Source organism: Schistosoma haematobium, chromosome ZW (assembly GCF_000699445.3).
Source record: "Schistosoma haematobium chromosome ZW, whole genome shotgun sequence".
Classification (NCBI taxonomy): domain Eukaryota; kingdom Metazoa; phylum Platyhelminthes; class Trematoda; order Strigeidida; family Schistosomatidae; genus Schistosoma; species Schistosoma haematobium.
In genome coordinates this window covers 6574193-6597267 of record NC_067195.1, presented here as the reverse complement: position 1 = coordinate 6597267, position 23075 = coordinate 6574193, and the positions used below count along the sequence as shown (strand labels likewise).

General features: G+C 34.5%; 1 protein-coding gene across 2 annotated transcripts in view; it reads right to left on the bottom strand.

Moving 5' to 3' along the window:
- Positions 1-23075, bottom strand: part of MS3_00002666 (uncharacterized protein) — a 78149-nt gene that overhangs the window by 7674 nt on the left and 47400 nt on the right. For both annotated transcript variants that reach the window (XM_012941261.3, XM_051210271.1), the window contains one exon: positions 22012-22893. In XM_012941261.3, the coding sequence (XP_012796715.3) occupies positions 22012-22893 (882 nt within the window). The remainder of the gene's footprint in view (positions 1-22011; positions 22894-23075) is intronic.

The window sequence follows — 23075 nt, the reverse complement described above, 5'->3', positions numbered from 1 at the left end:
ATACTGATAGAAAATTCACAGAATATTATGAAAGTTAACATTTTGTAATTTCTAACTAACTCCATTCACCTTGGTAGTAATAATGATAATAATATTTAACAGCTTATGTAGAACATAACACTATATTATAAGCAGAGAGGGATGGTAGTTAGCAGTGGAATCCATCTCATTTGAGACTCATCAGATGGAAGTACCGGCATCCCAAAGTTGATGTTCACTCCGGGACTCGAGACCATTGCGTCATCCATTTAACTACTAACATCAGGTAGTCACTGGTTTGTGCAATGGGGTGAAGTTTAATTCATTTTTACTGGTTGTTTGAATCTTTCCATTGATGTTTAGAACTGCAATTGATCAGTTTTTACGGTAATATCAAAGCAATGCACACAGGATGTACGTATACCAAAATTGATTTATCATTTGCAATCCTAAACGTCAATATGAAAATTCAAACAACTGATACAAATACGACTATTTTTATTCTGAATACTTCCAACGTACAAAAAATCATGGTTAAATGATCTTGTAACCAAGTTTTATGTTGCTGTTTGATTTTCGGATCAGACTTTGTATTTTATGAATAATTACTATAATAATATACACCTTTAGTTAACCCAGATAGTTTGTGGAAATTGGGTGTAATAGGAAGAAGAGAGTTTGCAAATCTGAAGTAATCAAGTTAAGTCGGAAATGTATGGGAGCTGAGTGATACGGGTTCGAACCCCACATTGAAAGTACTAGTTCCCTCTAGATTGCAAATACGCTTTATTAGAAAGTGTTAGTCATCTCGAAACCTAGGTTCAGGGTTACTTATCGACTACATCCACTTACCTAAAATCTTCAGCTCACTCTACAAGTAATGTACATTCAAAACAACTAACTCGGAATTCAATAGTTTATATTCTGGAATCCAATCATTCCAACATTATTAGTGATGATTATACCATTTCAGAAATGATTTAATTCAATTTATCATCATATCTCATTAGAACTTGGAGAATCTATTTCTAAACTTAATTATTGACGAATCCAGTGCTTGGCTACACTAAACTTACATATCCCTTACTAGTCCAGTATTATTTCCCACTCAGTATTTCATTGTGTTCAATAATTTCCAATCTCATGTACTTTTTCTATTTTCTTTATTCTACCTCGCTTCACACTCTATCTATGATATATATATGACCTATAATAGGTAAAGTTTACATAGTGAGGGCGAAAATTTTCCGCTTTAATGACAGTTAAACGTACACAGATAATTTTTTTTAGGATACTATGACAACAAACACATAAATACGCATTCACATTTACATGCACACACATACACACAGAAGTACATAGTTCATACTGTGTTATAAATATTTTACAAAGTTATCTACATGCTGAATATTCTGAATGGAATAAATTATCTTAGAATAGCTTATAGTTTATCAGACTTCGGCCAATATACCCAATTTTATCTTGTATCAAAACAAGGAATATAAATGAAAATATAAATGGAGGAGAATAAAAGTGTTTATAAATAGACGGTGACATAAATTTTGTACAGTACTGAATAAATTATATGAAGTGAAAATGAATAAAAAAGTTTCAACAAATGAATGGTCACATATTATAGATGTATAGATTATTGAACAAATTTATATACATGGTTGTGTATATATTCGTATAACACTTTTTCTAATAACATGACAGTATAGATTTATTCATAAGAATTAGGACAATGATCCTGATGAATCAAAATGAATCTATTCTTTTGTGAATTAGACTTCATCAGAAGGGGTTTGTGGAGATTTTAGAAATTTTCACAGATTGAAATCATGAGTCAGTTGAAGCTAGACCACCAGGGAAAGCCTGGAAGCACTGGACGGCCGTCTCGTCCTAGTATGGGACTCCTCAGCAGTGTGCACCCACGATCTCGTCTCCCGAGACATTCGAACCCAGGACCTATCAGTCTCGCGCGCGCGACCGCTTAACCATTAGACCACTGAGCCGGCATCCAACGGTGTTGATGTCTAACTTCAACCAATCCACCAAGTTGCGCCACCATATACCATTGTCTTCAGTGAGCTGATATCTCACAACAGACCTGGTTGTACTCCACTGGTAACGGCTTCCCACTAGAACTTCAGGAGTATCTCTTGAAGTCAGTCACTGGTGAGCTTCAACTGACTCATGGTTTCAATCTGTGAAAATTAGACTTTAGTTTGAAGATGAATTTTCTGAATGAAAGATGAAACACAAAAGAAATTGTTTTTTTTTAGACTGCATGATATCTACTACTAATGTACGTTATGACATACTAATGAATGTTTATGGAAGATTAGAAAAAGCCAGTGCATTTTTGACAGGTTACTCATCTACTTTTGACTGTTATTCCTTATGAAGAAGCATAGGCTATCAACCAGCATTCTACATCCAATTCTATCCTGCATAATCTCTTTCTAGTTGGTTCCAATCGCTATTGATTCTTGTCTTGTCTAACTCCATTTCCCAACACTATGTGTTCATGAGTCTTCCACTTTTCCTTTTCCCTTTAGGATTCTGAGCTAGTGTTCGCTTCGCGATACAGTTTGATGATTTCCGCAACGTATATCCTATCCACTTCCAACATCTTTTCCTAATTTTCTCCTCAGCTAGAAGTGGATTTATTCTATCATACAGTAGGCTGTTGTTGATGATATCCAACCAATGGGAATTGAGTATGTTGCGTAGACAATTGTTCATAAATATTTGTACCTTCTTGATGATCGTCGTAGTAGTTCTCGAAGTTCCAGCTCCATACAATAGAACTGTCTTGACGTTCATATTGAAGATTGTGACTTTGATGTTAGTTGACAGTTGTTTTGAGTTCCATATATTCTTCAACTGTAAGAATGTTTCCCTTGCTTTGTCAACCCGTGCATTTACATCAGATACTCCTTGTACATCGATGATGCTATCCAGCTACGCGAAAGTTTCCACCTCTTCCGGAGCTTCTCCGTCAAGTGTGATTGGGTTGGTGTTCTTTGAGTCGCATTTGAGGATCTTGCTATTTCCCTTGTATATGTCAAAACCTACTGATGCAGAGGTTTCTACTGTTAGCTGTCCTCTATACACGACTTTGAAGTATAGTCCGTCATATGAATCCCATATGATGTTGAAATTTTTTTCAAGTACTCCATAGTGTCGAAGAAGGTTCCATAAGGTTTTTCTATCCACACTGTCAAATGCTTTCTCACAGTCAAGGAAGTTGATGTACAGTGACGAATTTCATTCAATGGAATGTTCAACAATGGTCCGTAATGTTGCTATTTGGTCTGTCCATGACCTTTCCTTACGGAATCCAACCTGTTGATCTCAGAGTTGAGCGTCTACTGCGTCGTTCATTCTATTCAGCAACATTCTATTGAAAACTTTTCCATACCAATAAACGAACGGGAATTTATTGCGGTTGGATTGTAAATTATACGTGTTGAAATGATTATTCCAGGTAGATAAAAACTAATTCACAGAATTTAATTTTTCAGAGTGTATGTCAATTTAGAATGATCAACATTGTTACTCTCATTATCAAAATATGTCAATGGGTTGGCAGTTAATCAAACGGCTTTCAAACAAAAAAAAATGATTGTTTGGACCTTACTCCACTTACCTGAAATTTAGGATTCAATTATTATCACTTCTCTTCACACAAACATTATAAATCTAAGCCGAATAGATATAGATGAGCTTGATAAATGAGTTACATTCCATATACCAAGAAAAATGAAACGTGAACAAAACTTTTGCTAAATCATGAAAACCAAGATTGAAACATAATGGGATAGATCTAATAACTATTTTGATGAACTGACTATTCAGGTTAAAAAGTGCTTTTTTTGTTTAACAATTCGAACTACTTCAACTTAGTTTAATAACATTTTTCAACTTGTTGAGGTATTCAAACAATTACTTGATGGATATGCCATTTGAACGCTCTTAACTGACTTATTAACCATTTCTTATGAACTCAAAGTCTTTCTACATTCTAAACTGAACAGTAGAGCAATGGTATAATATGTGAGTTAGAGCTTCGATCTACGGATTATTTATGCGCAGAAAATCATGTGTATTCATAAGTTTTGTATGACCTTGGTGTGCTAGAAACTTCTAGAAACATAATAAATATAGTAAATTTCCCTATTTTTAAAAGAACGTTGTTACCATAGCACCTGATAAATAATGATGAAAAAGGCGAATATATGAAGAAAATTGTGAAATTCCTTGTCTCACATTGCTAATAATAATAACAATTAAAGTGAGTGATAAGACAATGGGATTCACATTACATTACAAGTTGGTTAATCAAAAGAGTTTAACAATAATTGTCTCTTTATAGGATTTTTTAAAATTTCGTAGTTTATATCATAGATTGGCTTTGGTTAGACAACTGTTGGAAATGATGAAATATTACAAAGGTGTTTCGCCCCAGTACAAAGGGGCACAGAATACATATGCGCCACACAAGTCACATGATTTGTGTGCGTGGGCTGTGATACTGCCAGGGTGCCAAGACCGAGTCAGGTGGTTTTCTTAAGAGGCCACACCTATGGCCTTTGACCTATATGTCTGATTCACAAGGCAGTGGAGCAACGTAAGGATATGCAGTCCCATGGCAACCGTTGACCCATAAATGGTTCACACACCATTTGTTCCCTCAGTATCCCGGAGCCAATGTATACCGTTGGTTTGAAATCACGGTTTTTCAACTCCTCTAGGTGAATCCCCCGTGTTCAACAACCCGGTTAAAGCGTCAGACATTCGCTTTTCGTTAGCGGAATTTCGTAAATAATCCCATCCTCGCGACAAGAAAGCAGTGAGTAGAACTTCGCTGACAGTAGCTGTATACGCGTGGCAATGTGATAGAATTAGTAAAGGAAGAGTGAACTCTCTCCACCCTCGAACGTATCATGGCATTTGGGGGGATAACGTAAACACACACATATATAATTCCAAAAAAATAACTAGTATAGGGGTTGTGGAGATTAGTAGATTTTTGATTGAGATCATGAACCGACTGATGGTAAACCACCTTTGGAAACCTGGAAGCACTGGGAGGCCGTTTCGTTCTATTGTGGGACGCGAGCGGGATCGTAGATGCGCACTGCTGAAGAGTTCCACAATAGGACGAAACGGCCTTCCAGTGCTTCCAGGTTTCCAAAGGTGGTCTAACATCAATCGGTTCATGATCTCAATCAAAAAACAACTATTCACTTTTATAGACACATAATCAAATACAAATTAAAAAGCTTTTTGACATATTTTTTATCTGAAAAATAAAAATACAACCATAAAATGATTTTATCAAATTTTGAAAGATTAATAATAAAGTCTATTGCGTTCATTGTCATTCTTACTCCATTCATTCTCCTATTCTTCTACTTCTTCTCCGTTATCATTTTTTTGTAAAATGTAATTTATCAGAGTAATAATTTAAAATTAGATGTCGTAAAGTTATAAACTAGATTAAAATGACGACGATCATTTTGACAGTTTAGACAAAATTCAATTACAATCATATTAGTGTAATTTGTTTAAACACCCGCAAAATAAAAAATGAACAACAACAAAAACAAGGACAACAAGAACAGAATATTGAAAGTGATCAAAAAGAAGTAACATATGTAGCAAGACTATAATGTCTAGGCGAACCAATCAGATATGAGATAACGAGTCACCAATTTTGGCGCGAAATTCATCTATACATTTTGGCATTATAGCTTATGTCAATTCATGATGAAAATTCTAAATGTAAATTTGAACCCTAACTCTATGATTGTAAATGAGAATTCTAACTATTTTATAATACTTATTTAGTTCTAATCCGTAGATGTTCACTATTAAGGTTAATTCAACATCACTTAACGGTCGCCCATAAATTATAATCTCATCACATATATAACAAACTTAACAGTTCATGTTAAGTTACTAAAATAATCAACGGTATATTTATCAAGTACATTTTTTTATGTTTTCAGTTTTAATGTTATAAGTTTAATCTTAGAGTTAATGGTTATATCAATTTCAATAATTGAAATCATGAACCAATTGAAGCTAGATCACCAGAGAAAATCTGGAAGCACTGGACGGCCGATCCGTCCTAGTATGGGACTCCTCAGCAATGCGCATCCACGATCCCGATTCGAACCCAGGACCTATCAGTTTCGCGCGCGACCGCTTAACCACTAGACCAATGAGCCGACTGGCATCCAACGGTGTTGATGTCTAACTTCAACCAATCCACGAAATTGCGCACTGCTAAGGAATCCCACAGTAGGACGAAAAGGCCGTCCAGTGCTTCCAGATTTTCTATGGTGGTCTAGCTTCCAATGACTCATGATTTCAACTATTGAAATTTCTAAAATCACAAAACCCCTTCTGGTTATATCAGTTACTTCAATAGTTTGAATACACTTGAAGTAGAATAATACTTTACTAAGGAATCAATTAATTTAAAACAATAGCTATTGGATTTTTATGTAAAGTTCAAAACACTAGAAGGGATAACTTATATTTTATTAATAATTAGGCAAGAAGAAATGTCAACATTTATTTTGTAAGAACCTTAAAATTGATAAATATACGAAGAATAAAGAGAATAGACCGTGTAAATTCATTTTATATTGTTTGTTTGATTCTTCTCATTGATGTTTAGGACTATAATTGATCAGTCTATTATTGGTATCGAGGCACATCCGGCTAATGAGTCCCAAACAGAACGAAACGTAAGTTCTAAATTCCATGGCTAGCCACTATTCATCTATGCTTAAAATGGACCATGGTTTATAAAGATTTTCAAAGTAAATTGAAAGGCTTTTGACATTTAAAATCAAAGAAATAACAGTATAAATATTCATCTACAGAGCTATAATGCATTATTCCACTCTATTCCTAACCAGTACTCCTAACTACTAATCTTGAGCTACTAGGAACTCTATGGAATAAATTAATCGTGTATATTGCTTACATCTTTGGTGGACTAAAACTTGACTTTACAGTATCAAGTTCATTTTAAGAATTGCTAGATATCGTCAGTATAGTAGGTTTTTACCTCACACGGTAAGAAATATGCCACGTTCTAGTAGCATTGTAGTCATTGTCAACCAATCAATACCACATTGAAAAATGAGTTTGAATTGACAGGTAACCACTTTGATTTTATTGACTAGTTCGTGAGCTTACTACTCACGTACTTAGTATTTCACTAAAGTTATCAAGGAAGTGTCCATTATCAACGAAGATCAACTAGAAAACTATTCAAAACCAAAAAAAAACATCAGCTAAACAGTGTACAAAATATCTTAGTATTACAGGAGACCAGCTAATTCCAGCCACCTCACTAGTAGGATCTTTGATTGTGACATAAGGTGGGTTCAAATTTCTTGGAAGGGATAGGTTCTTTCAAAATTCCAGATACGCTATGACGAAGAGTAACAGTAATTATAAAATCTATATCTAAGGTTTCCTGAAGATCACCTACAACCAACTAGTATCATAATCAGGATCTTCAATACGAATGTCAAAACAGTTCTACTGTATGGAGCTGAAAGTTCGAGAACTACCACAACCATCATCAAGAAGGCACAAGTATTTATAAACATTTATTTACGCAAGATACTGAATGTCCGTTGGCCGGATACTATCAGCAACGCCTACTGTGGAAGAGGACAAACCAGCTTCGAGCTGGAGAGGAAATTAGGAAAAGACGTTGGCAGTGGATAGAACATACATTGGAGAAGTGATCAAACTGCACCACAAGGCAAGCCGTAACATGAAATCCTAAAGGGAAGTGGAAAAGAGGAAGACTGAAGAACACACTATATCGGGAAATGGAAGCTGATATGAAAACGATGAGTAGCAACTGGAAAGGATTGCCCACGACAGAGCTGGATGGAGAGTGCTAGAGAGTGGTCTATGCTCCTCTATAAGAATTAACAGTCGTAAGTAAGTAAATAAGTATTCTACAGTCAACTAACTTTACGGTTTTCAATGATTACAGTTAAGCATAAATTCAACTATCATTATAAATAGTTATCGTACAAAAGCTAATATAGATCTTAAGTTGCAAAACTTGTATAATACAAAGTGTATGTGTGTTTTTTCCCCAATAACATTAAGATTTATGACAAATAAGTTACTAAGTGAAAATCAACACTAAACACTGAACTACATTAACTAATCGATTTGAAACTAAAAACATTAGAGGGTTCAGTTCTAAACACAGAGAAGTATCCGACAATAAAATAAATCAACTTTTGTCATTGCCAAGAGATTCTGATTATATATAATGATTTGTTTATTTTATTATTAATATTACTCATTTATTATTATTATTATCGTTTTCTCTGAATGATCACCTTTCTAATTTCTTCTATCTTTGTATGTGTGCACCTGTGTATTACACCTCTTGCACTCTTTTCATTCTCAGTTAGTTATTTTCTATTTATGTAATTAAAAGATTTATTTATCGAATTGATAAACAATATTGGATATTAATAACAGTTTCAGGAATACACAATCTCATATTGATGATGTTCCCAATATACAGCCTATAAATGATAATATCGACGATAAAATTAGTAATGATTACCGTTTTGAATGAAAATATAATTTCAATGGTTGAGATCATGAGTCAAATGAAGCTAGACCAACATGGAAAATGTGAAAGCACTGGACGGACGTTTTCAGGTTTTTCATGGTGGTCTAGCTTCAATTGACTCATGATCTCAACCATTGAAATTACTATAATATCTACAAAAACTCTTCTGATATGTAAACATAATTTAAAGAGAGTAAAACAATCATAAATAGTAATTATGTAGATTCCCGACATGATAATAAATTTATTTGCTTAATAAGTTAGACCGCCATGAAAAACCCGGGAGCACTGAACGACCGTTTAGTCCTAGTATGGGATTCCTCAGTAGTGCGCATCCATGATCCCGCACCAAAGGGACTCGAACCCGGGACCTTCGGCCTCGCGCGCGAACGCTTAACTTCTAGGATACTAAGCCGGCATCCAATAGTGCTAATGTCTAACTGCGACCAATTCACGATATTGTGCGACCTTCCACCATTGCCTTCAGTGAGTAACTGCCTCACAAGAGGCACGGTTGAACCCCGCACGGGACCGAGGGTCCTGGGTTCGACTCTGTTCGCCGTTGGATCGTGGATGCACACTACTGAGAAGTCCCGTACTAGGACGAAACGGCCGTACAGTGCTTTCAGGCTTTCCATGGTGATCTAGCTTGAATCGATTAATGAATTCTACACAATCCTCCATTCTTTACTGAAATTAATTCTCTGTTCTTAAGGCACTTTCATAAATATGAGCTTCCGCTTTCAGTCAAATCAGTGTACATTTCTTTGTTTGTTTGCTTATGTGGAGAAGATTATACTAGCCTTATAAGTAAAGCTCTTTCGAATTCTATCTAACTCTTTAAAGGATTGGTTTATGTTCTACTGTTTTTAACCGGTTCAGTGTCTTTATAAACTAGATGATCAAAATAATAGGTGTCATAAGTCTTGAATTGTTTCATTTAATACAATCTTTTCATGAACCACTCTCATTTAACAGTAACATTTTATTTTCTAACTCATCAACTGACATTCTCCTATTCTTACATCAATATGTCCATTTTACTTTCTTAGAAAATCTCAAAAAAACTTTTATATTTTCATACATTCATCATTTGATCAGTTCATACTATATAGTATTTCCAGGCGGCCTGTTTGAATATTTGGGCTACCTGTTCCTACCATGTGGATATTTCAACAAGTTACCTGTTTTCTTGTTTGTTATAACATATCATTATACCCATTAGTCGCATAACGTATCCAGGAGAGTTTGTGAAAAGTTTACGACATTTCGCTGTACAATTTACAGAAAGACCTAATCAAAGACATCATAGTTGCTGGCAATATGCGTTGAAAAGAATGTACATTATTCAAATGTCGATTCCTAAACTGCCAACATCTAACTAGCGATTATTCAATATTTATCACAAGGGTCTATCAAGAACTAAGAAATGGGGAACTTGTTGAAATACTTTATGCTGAGAATTCTACATTGTACCAAAACTATAATGTTGAATAAAGCCATTATCATATTTATTAAAACAAATTGTCATTGAATAGTTCAATGTATGAAATATAGAAAAATAAAAGTATTGCAGAGATATACTTAATATCTAATAGTAATTTATCACTTACCATTATTGTCTATATTCATCAATAAAATTTTTATTAGCCTCTTCCCTTCCCTTCCCTCCCCCCTCACTACCATCACCACCATTGAGAAAAAGAAATATCAATAGTCGTAAATTTCACTGGATTAAAAAATAACAATTTTCGACCTTATTTTAATAATCATAATAAACACAATGTTATGATTATTGTTTTTTTAGGGGGGAAATAAGCGTGTGTGTGGGGGGGGTGTTTTTTTCAAATTTCATTCATGTCTATCCTTTAGAACAAATAAAAATTACCCTTTTGGAAAATGGAAACTATTCATATTTTCCGCTTAATATTATTGAGTATGTATACGTGTCTGTTTCAAAGTTACCGCCACTCACCAAAAATAGATTTATTTATTTACTTTTTATTATAAAAAAACAAAAAAGCTCGGGGGAAATTGAAAGTGAGTTGTGTTTTTTTTGTTCTTTGAAAACATGAAAAAAAAATTAGGAAAGGATAAGAGGGGGGATGGTGGGAGGTTGAAAAATAAATATAAGATGAATATTCAATTTTATTTATTGGTTAATGTCAATTTTAAATTCTATGAAATTTTCATTAAATCATTTAACATTGTTGATAGGAGTTATTTATGAAGAAACTATTAATGATAAATAAGGTCAAATAGATAAGGAAACATATTGACTAAAGTGAAGAAAGTTGAAATTGTTATATTTTTCATCATATAACATGAGAAAATAAATAAGATTTATGGATGAGTTTTAAAAAAAATGCTCAAGTCTCTAAGGGGTAATATTATTAATGGTTAACTTTAGAGACTTGGGTGTTTCAGGTGGGATAGATACAGTGGTGTGTAGTTGTATGCACTCACTTCTAACGTCTTATAGATTAAAATGAGGCAGATATTTACTTCTTTCTGGTTTCGAATAGTCATATAAATGGTTTTCTTATGTTAGCTTTCAAGAAAACTAAGCTCTTTGTATAATGTGAAGTTTAACACTTCAAACAACACAACGGTTTATTTATTCATTTGAACAAATTAACATTGGTACAAGGAGGCAACAAATAGATATGCGCCACAAAAGTCATTCGATTTGTGTGAGGGCTGTGATACTGTTCAGGTGCACAAACTGAAGCAGGTGGTTTTCTTAGAGGGTTACATCCGTAGCCTTCGACATAAAGGTCTGATCCATAAGGCAGTGGAGCAACGTAAGGAGATGCGGTCCCATGGTAGCCGGTGACCGACAATAGATTCATACAGCATTTGTTCCTTCAGGATACTGGATCCCATGCGCACCATTGGTTTGGAATGAAGGTTTTCCAATTGCTCTAGGTGGACTCTCCGTGCTCACTGACCCGCTTAAAGTGTCGGACATTCGCTTTTTGTCCTCTCAGTTTCGTAACAAACAGCCCCTACACCTCAAGAAGGCAGTGAGTAGGACTTCCCTGGCAGTGGTTATTTGCACATGGCCACTTGAGAGCATTTCAAGAGGGAGAGCTGACCCTATCCACTCTCGGCCGTACTAAGGCATTTGGGAACCTCGAAGTTTCACATTCAAACAACACAACGAACAAAAGTATGGATATTTTTTAAATCAGTCATTACCAGTAATTGATTATGGTACAATTCGTTGTCATGATAATAAAACACATTATTTCATAGATCAACATCAATCGATTACTTTTGGTAATTTATTAGATAAACCAATTGATCAATAATTTATTGATTGTTTGTTTACATAAGTTTGGTTAATCAAGGTTACCGAGGATAAGTCAATTAATATATTTTCCTTAAAGTGAAATTCCATATATGCTTTCCAAATTCTAAAATAATAATAAAAGCGTTTGTTTGTTAGTCTAGTGAATAATGACAAACGTGTAAATAATCCCATGTTCACTTCCATTCTCTTATTCTTTATATTCGTGACACAATTTCCTAATGACCAGTTACTGTACGTATATATATATATATATATATATATATAATTTCCTTCAAAATTTTCATATTGTCTAAGAGCTATAATTAAATTATTTCTACATAAAAACACAATGTAATAGTAATTAATTTCAAGGTCAAGGAGAATAGCCGATATTCATATTAGTGATAATTATTCTATCTCACCATTTAGATAAAGAGCTATTATGAAAACTTTCTTATCGAGTAAAGATTTTTGCATACAATTATGTATAGGTTTTCCTCTGATGAATTTTTAATCAAGATACTCACTAGTGATGGTCTCTAAGAGGTATTTATTGGAGTTCAAGTGAGAGGTAGTGACCAGTGGAGTTCAACTGAATCTGTTGTGACATAGTAACTCACTGAAGACAATGGTGGATGTGTCGCTCAACTTCGTGGATTAGTTGAAGTTAGACATTAACGGCATTGGATGCCGGCTTAGCGGTCTAGTGGTTAAGTGCTTGAGCGCAAAACCAGTAGGCCCTGGGTTCGAATCTCACAGGGGGCGAGGTCCTGGATGTACACTGCTGAGAAGTCCCATACTAGGACGAAACGGCCGTCCAGTGCTTCCAGGTTTTCCCTGGTGGTCTAGCTTCAACCGACTCATGATCTTAACCGTTGAAATTACTATAATACCCACAAAACCCATCTGATATTGGTATTTAGTTAAAAGTTTGGAATCTGCACAATTTTTAATCACATCGAAACATTTTAACATTAAATTTTGTTTAAACTATGGATAATTTCAATGTTTAATTGAAATATTCACACTGCATGATAATTTATAGAACGTTAATATAGACATTTATTCGGATCAAATTCTAATATGAGCATTAGACTGTGTAGATAAACACTAAATTTCAAAGTGAATTTCATTGATAGTTTATTTTGTTTCCTTTAAATCACATTATTGATTCTTCTTACAAGTGTTGGTAAGTAAAAAAACTGTAGTCTAAGGGAACTGTGACGGTGGACCACGGGTGAACTTGAGAAAGCTGTAGGAAGCTCAGAAGGAGCCGAAGATATTCCATCCAGTCACCTTTTAGGAGAATATTCCAGAATTCCTACGTGTAGGTTCCTGATCGGACAACGCTAATAACACCCTGTATGCAGATTGGTGGACTGTAATGATGATTTCGTTCTTACTAAAAATTATAAATATCTGACAATTTTGTACTATAATTTGACACTGGAATAATATTCCTTTCATTAGTCTTCTGTCTTCTTATTGCTACTTGGAAGGGTTTTGGTGTTCTAGTGCTCAGTTATACGCGGTATATTAAGCAAACAACCTTCAAGATATAACAGGAACCATATCGATTTCTTCTAATTACTTAAGATAGCACTATCGAAATATATAGTGAAATCTGTATTAGCTTGATGAAAACAATAGTGTTTTCTAACGAGATTTATGTCAGCCGTTATTTATTATTATTGTCATTATCATTTTAAATGTAGTTATCGATAATTAAGGTTGGAAGACATAAAACTCTATGAAGTTTTGAATCGGTTGAAAAGTTGAACAATCACTTCGAAGATAATACTGAATAGAAATGTAACAATGAAACATACAAGCTAACTATGACAAGATACGATTATTTTATGCTTTACGTATTAAGATAATTGCGTAAAATTCAATGTAAGGATTTATTAAGTAACAAAACAGTTTTTATGCGAAATCATAGGGTTAATAAAGTCAGTGCAGATCACTAAACTATATACAACTATATATATAGTTGAATTCATAAGTCGATCTAAGCTAGATCACAATTGAAAACCTGGAGGCATTGGAGGGCTGTTTCATCCTAGTATGAGACTCCTCAGTAGTGTGCATCTGCGATCCCACACACAACAGTCGAACCCGGTACCTTCGGTCTCGTGCACGAACGATTAACCTACATACTACTGAGCCGACATCTAACGATGTTAATGGCCAACTTCAATTGATAGTTGACCTTGGGCAACTATTTATCCATTGTCTGAGATAGATATCTGTCTCTACTCGACACAGATTACACTCTACTGGTCATAGTTTCTCATTGGAATTCCAAGAAATCCATCTTGAAGCTAGTCTAACTTACATCAGCTCATAAATTTAATTATTAAAATTAATACAATCTTCACATACGATATCAACATTCTTGATTCCGAACATATTTCAGAAGACAGAGGTTTTAGCTAATAAATTGAGTATGTGAATAGATACTAAGCAACCATTATTATCATGATTATTACGATTACTATCTATATAGAAGGCACCCAACCAAAAAATATGATTTTTAGTAAATAACTAAGTAACTAAAATAAGGATCATTTAACAACCAATGATAATACACTACCATGAAAGAGTAGTTTAATGTTTCAGACATTCAGCTTTCAACCATTATGTCATGAATTCAAACACAACTCTACCTACTTCAGCTTGCATGACCAAGTAGTATCATTAAACTTCATACTTAAAGTATCAACCAAATTACATCATAACTAGTTATTTCTGAATTGAAATTTCACTTTTCTTTTTTTTTTAAAAAAAAACACTTAACCAACAACCTTCCCCACACCTTACTATCTATCTTAACTACCAGTTTTACAAATCACTATAAAAATAAACAAGGTGGCTAAAATAAACAAACTAGTTACCTGTCCATTATTATTATTATTGTAGGCGCCAGAATGAAATGTCAAGTTAGTCACATTGTCTCTAGAATATTTGTTCAAAATATTCTTTCTTTTCATATATTTATAACTAAGTGATTCATATATACAATATACATATCTGTCCTATTTAGTAGACTGAATACCAAATTTATATGAAAAGATGAAAACATCAATTGTCTGCCATAAATGTCAACTCACAATAATAAACATTCCCAAGTATGACATTTTAATTTAATCAAGGTTATTATTTGATAAAAACTGATAGATTCACTGTTCAGATTGTACACCTTTTAAAGATAAATATTTTTTTTTGATTTAATACAATTAAACTGTAATATCAGAAGGCATTTCATGGATATTATAGCAATTTTTAATAGTTGAGATTCATGAGTCTGTTGCAGCTAGACCATCGTGAAAAACCTGAAAGCACTAGACGGTCGTTTCATCTTATCCACAAAACCATTTCTGCTTGCTAGCGACTGGCTTCAAGAGGTATTTCCTGGAGTTCTAGTGAGAAGCAGTGATCAGTGGAGTTAAACCGGGACTGTTGTGAGATAGTAACTCACAGAAGGCAATGATGGATGTGTCGCTCAATTTCGTGAATTGGTTGAAGCTAGACATTAACACCGTTGGAGACCGGTCGGCTTAGTGGTCTAGTGGTGAAGCACTCGTGTGCGAGGATGATAGGTCACGGGTTCGAATCTCACGAGACGGAATCGTGGATGCGCACTGTTGAGGAGTCGCACAATAAGACGAAACAGTCGTCCGATTCTTACAGGTTTTCGATGACTGTCTAGCTTCAATTGATTCATGATCTCAACCATTCAAAATAAACTGTAATATGTTAGTATAAATGGGTAGATAAATGGATAGATAAACAGATATCTAATATAATAGAGAAAGTCAGTTTATTGAAGATAAGAAAATGTATGATAGAAAATTTGAAATGCTTCAAATGTATATTGATAGATAATCAAATAATAAAAAATGAAATCATAAACTGGTAGGATAGTATTACCATTATTAACTTAAATGAAATAAAACAGACAATTTTCAAGTTATTTATTTTTGATTTATTTTGGATTTGGTCACATGAATCTTCTCATTGATGTTTAGGACTGAAATTGATCAGTCTGTTATTGACATATATGCATTCTGTGTGGATTGCCTCGATATTACATCAAATTATAAACGAAGATGGATAGTGGTTAGCAATGGAATCCATCAATGGAAAGTACAAACAAACAATACAAAAATGAATAAAAACTTCACCACATTGCACAAGCTTATAGTTATCTGGACTAAGTAGTTAAGTGGACAACGTGACGGTACTAGGTTCGAGTCTTGAAGTGGACATCAACTGTGGGATGAAGGTACATCCAGCTGATGAGTCCCAAATAGGATGAAACGCGCGTTATGGACTCCACTGCTAGCAATCATCTATCTGCTTATTTATTTTTGGTTATAAAAACTTGAAATTTCAATTTTATAGTATTGTGCCTTTATTCCTCGGTCTCGTAAATAAGTACTCAGATTTAAGTTAGTATATGAATGAAATTAATTAATCTTTTTCGAACTTATCCATGTTTACATTGTAATCGTATTTAGGAAAAAAACAAACAACGGATGTAATACATGGGAAAAACACGTTCTGAATCAAAATAATGGTAATTTCCAGCCAGACGATAGATTCCTAACTCAGTAAAACTGCAATAAATTGTAAGCTCATGAATGATGAATTCTTTCGTGGGATCCCTTATAAGTTGACTTTAAATAGGCTACTGTTACAAAGAAAGACATACTGGATAACTATGAAACATGAGTATGAAACTCTTCAATAGTGAGTAGCCATAACCCTACCAAGAATATCACCTAGGGTCATTAGGCCTTTGGGAAGAACAGTTAACATTCAAATCACTGAGTTGTCAAGTGATAATAAAAAGTCATCATGTACTTACTAGAAACTTAGAGAAATAATATTCGGAGTTCTACTGCGGATCTATGACCAGTGGAGTTCATGTATGTTGAGTTTCAAATGAATATAATCAATGACAATTAATAAATTGGATGAAGTTACAAATGCGAAAAAATTGATGTTAACTCAGTGATCTAAAGGTGAAACAGTGAACGAAGGACCTGGATTTATTGTATTTCATCCCTCAGGGGTACCATACGCAGAAGATTTTCAAACTCCGACGAAATAGTTGTCTTATGCTTCCTGGTTTATGATATGGAAACTCAAAAATCTCTATGAAAAAATAAACCTATTGTTTGTTATTTGGTGTTTTCGGAAATGTTCACTGTGGTCGATAACCATTTAATAGAGTAAGTGTACGATTTATCCATTGATAAAAGTAAACTGTTCTACTGATCGACACCTTAAAACACTATGTTCTATACATTTCAGTATTCTTGGAAGTGCAAAAATGAATATCAATATTTAGTATGGCCATTATTTGATATGCTCTAGACGATCATCATGAAGTCTCAACGGAGTATTATCAAGTTAAAACGTGATTTCTAAACACAAGAAAATCTATGTCCAAGATTCTAATGCTAACCATTATCCAACTGTATCTATAAAAATGATTGTAAGCTAATGAGAATATCTAGGTGAACCACATAGGATGCACACATATATCAACCGAGACTGATCGATTCTAATCTTTAATACCAATGGGAAAATTCAAACAACTCTTACAAGTGATCTAATTTTTTTAGAAAAAACTCTCCCGTGCAATCAGTGTTTTTAATGGTGGTCTAACATTGATCCATTCATAATCTCAATCAAGACACAATAATCTCTACAATCCTATAATGATAATTATCATATGTTCACTAGTGACTGGCTTCAAGATGGATTTCATGGGGCTCTAGTGAGAAGTCGTGACCAGTGGAGTTCAACCATGTTTAATGTGAAGTAGTTGCTCACAGAAGGCAATGGTGGACGGTCGCGCAATATCGTGGATTGGTTAAAGTTAGACATTAACATCATTGGATGCCAGCTCAGTGGTCTAGAGATTAAGCGTTGGTGCACGAGACCAACAGATCCTGGGTTCAAGTCCCGCTTAAGGGGTCGTGGATGCTCACTGGTGAGGAGTTTCATATTACGACGGAACGGTCATCCAGTGTTTCCATGTTTTTAATGGTGGTTTAACATTGATCCATTCATGATCTCAATCAAAAACTCAACAATCTCCACAACCCTATACTGATAAATAAATAATTGAAATTCGCAAAATATGCAGAACTACACCCAATCATGAAAGATTTTTTGCTGTTTCACAATTATTGTTCTGAAAAAACACGTTCTAAATAGACAGTAAGCTAATTATTAAGTATTAATAGGTAAATTGGGCAGTAGTTCAATGTTCCAATAACTGAACCTTCTTAGCTTTGAATATGGATTTTAAATGGTCTAAATAATTACTGTTTATCATATCCTATTCAAATTAGTTGGAATTTAGATACCAACTTGTTGGTAGATCAAAGAGGTGAAGACAAAAATGGGCGCATAGATAGGTAACTACAAACACCTAAACTCAAACTAGCAGCCACATTATAACCTGATCAACATAAGTCAGTCATCATGGAAGGACTCAACAAGTATGACACTGATCAATCCTCGGCGATCAAATAGTGTAGTGTCCGATTGAAAGACATTTCACTCAGAATAGCTCAGTGCTGACTTCTCAGTTTAGGAAACTGATTAACTCAGGTTCGAATCTCACAGGGAGAGTTACTCTCTTCAACATTATAGACACATCTTGCTGATGAGTACCAACCACCATGAAACGTAAGTCCAAAGTTCGCTAGCGACTGTAATGATCATTTCCTCATACTACCACTGTCGAAATAATACATTTGGTAATAACGAAGATGTAGAGAGGTTCTGTAGTTGTCTAACATTCACCAATGAACACATAACTTTAAAAGTTCATAAAAATGAAATTAAGGTTAACAGGAAGGGTGCATTATATAGAATGACTTGCATGAGGTTAATAAAGCTACTTAACTAATTATCTATGTAAACATTAACTATACAAACTATCTCAGTACTTCAACGTTCAGTGGCCATAATAATAATAATAATAATAATAATAATAGAGTAAATTTTAAAAGGTTATCATACAAAATCGAGAAACAACTATTTTGATTGATATCATTCAAACACTTAACTCAACAACAGCCTACTGTGGGAAAGAACAAACCAGCATCCAACTGAAGAGGAGATTAGGAAAAGACGATGGAAATGAATAGGACATACATTACGAAAATTACTAAACTGCATCAAGAGGCAAGTCCGAACTTGGAGAACTGAAGGGAAGCGGAAAAGAGGATGGCCAAAGAATACACTACGTCGGGAAATAGAAGCAGATATGAAAAGGATGAATAACAAATGAAAAGAGCTGGAAAGGATTGCCCAGGACAGGGTTGGTTGGAGAGTGTTGGTGGGTGGCCTATTCTTTTCCACAAGGAGTAACAGGCGTAAGTAAGTAAGTAAACAGTTAACGTCATCATAACATGTAAAGCGCTAAGTATTTAAGATTTTGTTTTTCCTATCCCCTAGAGAGAGAAAAAATGTATTTTTTTATTTATCTCATACAAATGGAGTTTAATTAATTAATTTCCTCATTATATCCTGTCTACAACATAAGCATTCTTCACAATATCCTCCTCATTATAATTTAAAGGTTAAATAGGTTTATTATGTAAATGATGTATATAACATATGTTAGTGAAATTTGTCAAAGAGGAAATGATAATCATCTCTAAACAAAGGATGTTATATACGCTTGAGTAGATAGGAAAAAAACAATCATTAAAAATGGTTGGTCGTGCGTAAAACATAATATAAAAGGCCAAAGGTTAACCAGTGTTTAGGAAAAAACCCAAAATAATTCATATATTGAAAACATGAATAGATTTAAGCAATAACAGCTCAAGGGAATAAGAAAAAGAAGCAATATTCCTTTGATAAATTGCCAATTTTATAATGTATATCTTGGTATTGTTTGTTTGAATCTTCCCATTGATGTTTAGGACTGGAATTGATCAGTCACTTATTGGCATATGTGCATACGGTGCTTATTGTCTCGATATAGCCTTAATTCACAAGCATTATAGGAAACATCAACTCTAAGGTTCAGGTAAGTCCAGCTGACGAGTCCCAAATAGGACGAAACATGCGTCCTGAATTCCACTGCTAGCCACTATCCATCTTTGTATATCTTATAATTTTCAAGTTACGAAACTTTCTAGTATGAAAATATTCAACGAGACTATAATTTATAGACGGGTCAATCAAATTTAAGATAATAGGTCTTGGATTTTAGCTCAAAATTCATTCATCCATTTGGTTAAACAGAGTTTTGGCATTATAGCTGATGTTAGTTCGTGATGAAAAACCCTAAATCATAATCTGAATTCCTCGCATTGGCTTATAACCTTCATTTAACACTAGTAAGTATATGAACAATTTCGAGGTCATTTTAGCGTCGCTCAAAGGTCGTCCATAAATTATCCTCTCATCGAAAATAGCTATAGTTCGTTGATAAATGGTTAGTGATATTACTAGTAGAATACAAAGTTTTAAATCAGTTTATCCAGTAATTGGAAGTCAAGTGTTTCAACCGTTGAGCCACTAGTTTAGATTATAATACTACTATTAGTTGATCAAAATCAGTGTAGAGCTTGAAACCAATGTGTATCGTCCATCGAAGTTCTTATACCACATTACTTACTTACGCCTGTTACTCTTCGTGGAAGAGCATAAGCCGCTCACCAGCATTCTCCATCCAACCCTGTCCTGGGCGATAAACCACATTAGCACAGAGAGATTAAATTAAGATGAATACTGAATTAGTATAGGTAATTCAAGTGATGATCTACATGAATACCGGTAACACATAAGTTTTCACCCATCCATGCACTGGAATACACATGGGTATACTTACCCTGTGAGCAAATATACGTCACATGTACACCGGTAACACACAAGTTTTCACCTATGCATCCTACAGCATAGGTATGGGTATATTCACCCATCTGAGAGGGTAGACAGTTACCGCTCTCTTAAACGTATTCACTACAACGGTCACTTACTCATTACATGCATATTATTGGTACAAAGACTTTCGTCCCTGCACTTCATGACACGCATAAAGATATGCACTAATTTGGAGAAGGTTTGATGGTCATCTCTCCCTAGTATTTTCTACCATATTTTTTTGTTATGTCTTCGACCTGAAGTATTAGGCAGCAGATTTTATTGGGGATAGGGCAAACATTTTCCAGTTTGCTTTCCTTGTGCTAAACCTCGTGCGTACCGTTTGCAAATACGTACGTAAATAAACCACAATTCATATACATAGGCACACACATCGGGCAGCCCGCAAGATTCTAAGGAGCCCCAGAAAATAGAACCCACTAAATTCTATTTACAGCAGAGTGGTGGATTAGTCCGACCTCCGCAGACTGACCGAGTTAGCTAGCAAGATTTTTCCTACTACCCAGCAGCGCTGCAGGGAGGCCTCAGGTCGGATTCCGCCAGTAGTAACATCACCTGTTCCGAATTCCTGTAGCTGTTCACATCAGATGTCTGAAATATCTTGACAGTAAAAATGTTGACATTACTGAAAACTATATAACTTATCATGTTAGTAGGCGAATAAACTGAATTAGCATTTTGAGTAAAACCTAAAACACAGATCTTCTAATCGTAGAAACTTTTGTTTTCTTCATACACTACTGACAAATTACAAGCTTCATTTACTCAATTCTGGAAATGTTTTACATACATAAGTAAGGAGGAAAGTTTAAGATTTCAAACATTTCATTACCATTGCACAGTTGGCGATGTATGTAAATGTCTCAACGAAATGAATGATTAATCCCTAACCCAATTGGTTAACGAAATTAACTGATGGTAAATCAAAATTGTCAAAACTACAGACAGTTATATAGCTTATTTTCAAGCAGATCTAGATAATGTTTAATTATGTATGCTATTTATCAGCATATTTCGTTAAACCATGTCATCGTTTCTTTAGATATCACATTCAGTAATTTTTAGCATTATCTTAGAAGTTGTGAGAAATTCAAAACTTCACTGTGGAAGTGGACAGCATTTAACAAAAATTATTCAATGAAAAAGACTAACAAAGACTTAAACTACTTACTGTATACATTTGTCTTGGAGCTGAAGGAGCATTCTGTTCACATTCACAAGGACTCCTTGAGTTACAAGAGCCTAAGTTGCATATTTCTGTTTCTCTTAACTCGTCCAACGTTTGTCCGACTGTTGGTGATGTTGTTGTCGTGACTGTTGAATCACCTGGTACTTCTGTAAAACTTGATACAGCACTTGTATGTGCAGTGATTTGATCAGTACCACTTACTGAACAAGGAGAAAAGTTTAGACATGAAGATGTTCCTGCTAAATGCGATTGTACATTGTATGCTGGATAACGCATAAAGGTGCCCGATTCAGCTGGGAATGTAGGAGTAATTCGATTAGCTGGAGCATATAAAGGCAAATGAAGTGTTCCCATTGGATTTGAGATATTTTGATCCATAGGAAGAGAACAGAAAGGATAATTTTTAGTGGTATTTAAACCTCCGGGGCCTGAGCCGGCAGAATAGTACACTCCAGGGGGGGAATTAGGATTATTCCAACCATATGGGTGCATATCAGGGGCTGAATGCAAAGTATCCAAATAATTACCTCCGTTAGTTTGATATCCTAATTTAAGTGCATCCAAATCAGAAGGAGTTGGACTAATACTCATCATATAACCAGTACCCTCTAATGGATGATTATACTCATGTTTCAATGGGAACATTGAACCCTCAGCTCCATCTCCTGCACTTCTTCCTCTATGGAAGCCATTCGCCTGTGGATATGCTTGTGGTCTATTCCATTGTAGTGAAGATCGTCTACGAACACAAATAATGGCGACCACAAGACAAACCGAGATTAGACCAGTTATTGCAATCATCACTATGATAATCATAAAGTTTAAACCCGCGTTTGTTATTGAATCTGAACCAAATACATTGACCTGAAAATTAAGAAAGTATAAATTCAAGAATAAATATTTAGTGCTTAATTGACAACAACAGAAATGAAGATTACAATAATGTAAATAGGTTAAAGATTGATACGAGTAGTATTGAAGAATCATGCTTACTGAATCATTTGATATTCACCTGATAAATTATAGGTAAATAAATATTTTGTGAA